Raw genomic sequence first — 7,531 nt, forward strand, 5'->3', positions numbered from 1 at the left:
AAAAAATTAAATATATAGGCACAAGTAATGCGTTAAAAGTAAAAAATTTAATATATAGGCACAATTAATGCATTAAAAGTAAACAATTAAATATATAGGCACAATTAATGCATTAAAAGTAAAAAATTAAATATATAGGCACAATTAATACATTAAAAGTAAAAAATTAAATATATAGGCACAAGTAATGCATTAAAAGTAAACAATTAAATATATAGGCACAATTAATGCATTAAAAGTTAAAAAAAAATTAAACATATAGGCACAATTAATGCATTAAAAGTAAAAAATTAAATATATAGGCACAATTAATACATTCAAAGTAAAAAATTAAATATATAGGCACAAGTAATGCATTAGAAGTAAAAAAAGAAATATATAGGCAAAATTAATGCATTAAAAGTAAAAAAAATTAAATATATAGGCACAAGTAATACATTAAAAGTAAAAAATTAAATATATAGGCACAATTAATGCATTAAAAGTAAAAAACATTAAATATATAGGCACAAATAATGCATTAAAATTAAAAAAAATAATATATAGGCACAATTAATGCATTAAAAGTAAAAAACATTAAATATATAGGCACAAATAATGCATTAAAATTAAAAAAAATAATATATAGGCACAATTAATGCATTAAAAGTAAAAAAAAATTAAATATATAGGCACAATTAATGCATTAAAAGTAAACAATTAAATATATAGGCACAATTAATGCGTTAAAAGTACAAAATTAAATATATAGGCACAATTAATGCATTAAAAGTAAAAAATTAAATATATAGGCACAATTAATGCATTAAAAGTAAAAAACATTAAATATATAGGCACAAGTAATGCATTAAAAGTAAAAAAAGAAATATATAGGCACAATTAATGCATTAAAAGTAAAAAATTAAATATATATGCACAATTAATACATTAAAAGTAACAAATTTAATATATAGGCACAATTAATGCATTAAAAGTAAAAAAAATTAAATATATAGGCACAAGTAATGCATTAAAAGTAAAAAAAATAATATATAGGCACAATTAATGTCATTAAAAGTAAAAAAAATAAATATATAGGCACAAGTAATGCATTAACAGTAAAAAATTAAATATATAGGCACAATTAATACATTAAAAGTAAAAAATTAAATATATAGGCACAAGTAATGCATTAAAAGTAAAAAAAATAATATATAGGCACAATTAATGCATTAAAAGTAAAAAATTTAATATATAGGCACAATTAATACATTAAAAGTTAAAAATTTAATATATAGGCACAATTAATGCATTAAAAGTAAAAAATTAAATATATAGGCACAATTAATGCATTAAAAGTAAACAATTAAATGTATAGGCACAATTAATACATTAAAAGTAAAAAATTAAATATATAGGCACAATTAATGCATTAAAAGTAAAAAATTAAATAAATAGGCACAATCTGTGACGGTGAAGGCTTTGCAGAGCGGCTGCGATGTGTTCAGCCATATGCTCGGGTTCTTCTCGGCCGCTGAGGACGTCTGACCCGTGATGGGCGCCGAGCTCATGTGCAGAGCGCTGGCGATGGCCGACAGAAGCGTCTCGTCCGTCGAGTCCGGCCCCATACCTGCGCCACAGCACCCATGTTAGCCAGCGATCGCAAACGCATTCAAACCAGACCCAACCAGCCTTACTCTGTAAACCTCTGGGCAGATCCATCGTCCTGAGCGCTTCCTCCGACACGTCCGACGAGCGCAAGCCCTTCAGACGCTTCTCCCAGAACAGCTGCGCAAAACACACCACACACAAGAACACTCGGTGAGATTCAGATTACTGTTAACTAAAATGAATTACACTCCTTTTTGTTAATTGAAATAAAGCCGAAATAAAATCAATTTAAATAAAATGAATTCAATTTAAATAAAATATTATATTATATTAGAAACAACTTAAACTTACAATAGAGATGAAATAGAAACACTGAAATAAAACAAATTACAACTAAAATGAATAAAAACATTTTTGTTCATTCAAATAAAGCAGAAATAAAATGAAATAAAATACATTTAAACAAAATAAATTCAATTTAAATAAAATAAAATATTATATTATATTAGATAAAAACTTAAACTTACAATAGAGATAAAAATAGAAAAAATGAAATAAAATAAGTTTAATGTTGAAGTACTAAAACTACTGAAACTGAAATAAAACAAATTACAACAAATGAATAAAAAACATTTTTGATAATTGAAATAAAGCAGAAATAAAATGAAATAAAATACATTTAAACAAAATAAATTACATTTAAATAGATTATTATATTAGATAAAAACTAAAACTTACAATAGAGATAAAAATAGAAAAAATGAAATAAAATAAGTTTGAGTTGAAGTACTAAAAATACTAAAACTAAAATAAAACAAATTACAACTAAAAAAAAAATACAACAAAATAGAAACATTAAAAAAATTACAAAAGCACACAATTTATAACTAAACTAAAATTGAAATGAAAACTAAAAATATAAAACTAAAGGCTAATTCAAAACGAATGAATAAATGTTAAAGTTGAAGTACCAAAAGTTCTTAGATTAAACTGAAATAAAAATAAAGCTAAAGTAAAATGTTTAAAAATGAAAAAACGACAAAAGCAGCATACAAAATTATTACAATTAAAACTGAAAACAAAAATAAAAGCTAATTCAAAACTAATTTATAATTAATAATAAAAATAAAAATACTATATATATATATATATATATATATATATATTATATTACTATATTATAATATACTATGTTATTATTATACAAATATAATAAATACTATAAAATAAATACTTTATAAATAATACTCAAGTCAAACAACTCTGAATCAACATGACTGATAATGAGTCAATGATGAATGATAAAGAAGTAAATGCTGACCGCTCTTTCATTCCTCTAGAGTCCTGCACTAACATTAACATTATCCTCAAGGCTTTTAATGAGTCTAATTAGCCAAAGCATCTGAATCCGGATCAAGGTCAAATGTTGGGCTGAAGCGCAGCACGTCACACAATCTGAGGAATTAAACACAGAAGCTTCATTCGGCCCGGAGGAGCGTCGGTGTGTTTGCTGCTCAGACATCAGCGGCGGCCCGCGGGACACATGAACCGCAACAACCGCTCATAAACACAGCAGGAGTTATTAAATAAAGCTCGTCCATGAGCGCCGTGGGGCCTGTAGACCTAAATCCTCCCTCACTACTGGAATATATGAGACGGAGGAAAGAGCCAGCGGCTGCAACGGCTTCATTTACATCCAGACACTCCTGAAGAACAAATCCACCCTCAGCTATCAGAGCCGTGACCCTAATACTCCAGCGGCTGCTTAGGGCCCCTGTGGCCACCAGGGGGCCCCCAAGAGAAATGACGGCTTGGTTACAGTTTATATTATGTCAGCAGTAGGGATGTAACGATTAACTGCGAGCCGGTTGAAAATCGATTCAAATATGTGTCGATTCAAATCGGTTGAGATGCTAAACAAATCGCGATTCAATTAGGGGTAGGAGTTTATATGAATGTATGTCTGAGGGGAACTTACTGTCTTTAGAAAAGTTTAGATGGTATTTTTTCTTTTCATCTTGCCTCTTGTTACTTGTTTATTTGATTTGGGGCTTGTTTTAAAATTTCAATTTAGTTTTGTTATTTACATTTACATTATATTTAAATTTTGTAATTTAGCAGACGCTTTTGTCAAAAGCGACTAACTAATGAGGACAATAGAAGCAATCAAAACCAACAAAAGAGCAGTAATATGCAAGTGCTATATTAGTATATTATTATAGTGTTATATTTCAATTTCACAAAGAAACGTGCAGCATTTTGTCCAAGCAATAATAAAAGGTAATTTGTCTTAAATCTCATTTTGTAAAAAAACAAAATCGTGAATTGAATCGTGAGTTGAGTGAATCGTTACATCCCTAGTCAGTAGACAATGGGAATTATTAAAAATGCAATATTAAATGAAAATAAGCCCGGGCTGCAGGATGCAAGCAGAGCCAGAATGTGATTACTGAAGTTGATTAAAGAGTCACAAAGACGGACAGATCCTTCTGGTGCAGAGAAAAAACAGAGGATTCCTCTCTGAGCAAGATAAAGGTACGTTAAGAAAATTCACGCAAACTAAACTAGGCTATGTTGCGAGTTAACGTTAACTGGCGAGCTACTTTAGCACAGCCTAGGTGTTTGATTCAACATCCGTAAATAGCCTTGACATCTTAATATATTATAATATAACAATTGAATTACCTAGTTTTAGATTAAAACTAAAATAGAGATATTTATCCATCTTGCCTCTATAATGAATAATTTTTAATTCTCAGTGTATAAGATTAAAATCTCTCACACGGGTAACAGCAGACCATGTAAAATACCAAAAATAATTATATTTTTTATAAATAAAAAATAAAAAAGTAAAACGCTGCAACGTGATAAAATCAAGGACTTTCAGCAACACAAAACAATACAATCTTCCATATTTTTTATTAAAATTTTATATAAACATTTTAAATTTGATCACTTTATTGCATGTTGCCGAATAACGCATATCGTCACCATATATTGTCGATGCCAAAAATGTAAGAATTATATTTTCGGTGGACTTTCTACCTTTGCTTCACTTGAGAGAGCATGAAACTATGGAGTTACAATGTTTTCCCCATTTGATTTAGTTTTGCATCAAACACATTATGAGATTTGCAGCACAAACAAATAATGTATTTAATCATTTATGTTGTTAAACTGACGTTCTGTTCCGGAAATGCATTGTCTGCTGATCAGATACAGAAACTAATGACAGACATAAACTACTGATCTTTCTGAAAGAAGGGTCTTCTGCTCTCCAAGGCTGTGTTTATTATACAGTAATAAAAATACAGTAAAAATTGTGAAATATTATTAGAATGTAAAACAGCTGTTCTCATTCTAATATGCTGATTTATTATCAGTGTTAGAAACAGTTTTGCTGCTTCATACTTTTTTTTGGAACCTGTGATACTTTTTCAAAAATTCCTAACATTGATAATAAATCAGCATATTATACTGATTTCTGAAGATTATGTGACACTGAAGACTGGAGTAATGATGCTGAAAATACAGCTGCGCATCACAGGAATAAATGAGGTTTTAACAGATATTCACATAGAACACTGTTATTTTAAATAGTAAAAATATTTCACAATATTACTGCTTTTTCTGTATTTCTGATCAAATAAATGCAGGCTTGATGAGCAGAAGAGACTTCTTTAAAAAGTAATAAAAACCTTACTGTACTCCACTCCAATACCAACTCCTTTGAGTTGTGATGATAATGAAAGTTAACAACATGTCAGTTAAAAAGAAATGGCTAAAATAAAATAAAATAAAATTGTACTTAGACCAATAAATAAAATGAATACATAAAAAAAATCATAAATGCATAAAGAAAGAAATGAATTAATGCACAAATAAATTAATTAATGAATGCCTAAATAAATATAGAAATATTTAAAAATAAATCATTTACATAGACCCAAAAAAAACATCATGAAATAACTTCATAAATGCATGGTTAGGGTTAAAAAAAATAATGCACTTTATAGAGCTGTCTAGAAAATAGTGCACAATCTGCAGATTTCTTATACAAATTTGCATTAAGACTTTGTTTTTAAAATCTTCAATATCCAAAAACTTTTGAACCTCTGTGCATGTTTTTTCAGGAATAAAGAGACTCGATTCTGCCTTTATTAAGATATTTTCTGCAGCAGGCATCATATTCGCAGGTCTAGTAAACAAGACTCCAAACAAACCGTCAGAAAAGCGAATTTCATCCAGCTTCCAGCTTTTAGTCTGAAATGTGATGATGTGATGAAAACAGAACATCCACACATCCATCTCCGCAGCTCCTGTCTAACCAGAGACTGAAGGAGCGCAGAAGGAGACATGAGTGAGACATAACTGATCCTTCAGCGTCCTCTGGTGGTTGCAATGCAACCAAACACCTTATTTAAAGATCTGCAAAACCTGATTCCAGAATGATGCCACTGGCTGGATGAACTTATTCTGTTGAAACCACTGACCGATTATTATCAGGTATTCCAAAGAGATGAGTAATAATTAATAATACTTCAGGCCAGATTCAGACTAAATTAAACACATAATATCATCTGCATTAACATGCTGTCTAATTATGGCTGCATTTATGCAATAATCTACAACAGGACAATATGAAACTCAGGGTTTCATTAACTGATATAAAGCTGAAATAAAATAAAATATAAATATTAGAAGAAAGACTTAAAAATGCTGCATTGCAACTAACTGAAATAAAAATAAGTTTTAGCAGAAGTACTACAATTGCGGTAAGATTCATTAGTTAACATTAGTTAACTACTTTAGTTAACATGAACTAAGCATGACCAGCATTTATTAATCTTAGTTAATGTTAATTTCAACATTTACTAATGCATTGTTAAAATCTAAAGTTATGCTTGTTAACATTAGTTAATGCACTGAGAATTAACATGAACTAACAATGAATGACTGTACTTTCATTAACTGACATTAATAAAGATTAATAAATACTGTAATAAATGTGTTGTTCATTGTTTGTTCATGATAGTTAATACATTAATGAAACCTTATTGTAAAGTGTTACCACAAATTGCTAAAACTGAAATAAAAATACATAAGAGCGAAATAAAAATATTTAAAAAAGAAAAATAAGAAAATCACATAAGAAAATTACTAAAACTTAAACTAAAATTACAATTTGATGGAGCTGAAGTGATCTGTTGTTAGCTAAAACTAAACCTATTACAAATAGTTTTTGTTAACTGAAAAAAAAAATAAAAAATAGAATAGACTAGACTAGACTAGACTAGACTAGAATAGAATAGAATTGAATAGAATAGAATTGAGTTGAATTAAATTAAATTAAAAACTAGAAGAAAAATCAAACCTTAAAAAAAACTTTAAAATTTGAAATGTTGTCTTGGAACTGAAGTAAAGCAAGTTTAAGCTTAAATTTAAATTACTAAAAGTGAAATAAAAAAATATATTAAAGCTAAACATAAATATTTAAAAACAAACAAAAACGACCAAAGTGCATAACAAAATTACTCATTTAAAAACTCTAAAGGTAAAAGCCAGTGTCACATCTGAATGACTAGAATAAGGCCGGTTTCACACCGCAAGCGTGATTAAAGTTTGATTAAAGTGACGGCACACTTTTGATGGACAAAGTAATTATGATTTCACACAAAAAATGCTAAAAATGTATGGAATGTATAATAATAATTCATTACATTTATATAGCGCTTTTCTAAGTACTCAAAGCGCTTTACATTGTCAGGGGGTATCTCCTCATCCACCACCAGTGTGCAGCATCCACCTGGATGATGCGACGGCAGCCATAGTGAAAGTGAAAGTGAAAGTGAAAGTGACGTGACATGTGGCCAAGTATGGTGACCCATACTAGGAATTAGTGCTCTGCATTTAACCCATCCTAAGTGCACACACACAGCAG

At 29.0% G+C, this 7,531-nt stretch overlaps 1 protein-coding gene across 1 annotated transcript in view; it reads right to left on the minus strand.

Annotated features, from left to right (window-relative positions):
• The window catches only part of LOC107701353 (methyl-CpG-binding domain protein 2-like), a 22,670-nt gene that overhangs the window by 2,118 nt on the left and 13,021 nt on the right, over positions 1-7,531 (minus strand). The window contains exons 4-5 of the mRNA XM_016503341.1: positions 1,677-1,767; positions 1,442-1,609 (exon numbers count right to left, since the gene is read on the minus strand). Of these exons, the coding sequence (XP_016358827.1) occupies positions 1,442-1,609; positions 1,677-1,767 (259 nt within the window). The remainder of the gene's footprint in view (positions 1-1,441; positions 1,610-1,676; positions 1,768-7,531) is intronic.

The sequence above is a fragment of the Sinocyclocheilus anshuiensis genome, unplaced genomic scaffold, assembly GCF_001515605.1.
Source record: "Sinocyclocheilus anshuiensis isolate Anshui unplaced genomic scaffold, SAMN03320099.WGS_v1.1 scaffold2160, whole genome shotgun sequence".
NCBI classification, from domain to species: Eukaryota; Metazoa; Chordata; class Actinopteri; order Cypriniformes; family Cyprinidae; genus Sinocyclocheilus; species Sinocyclocheilus anshuiensis.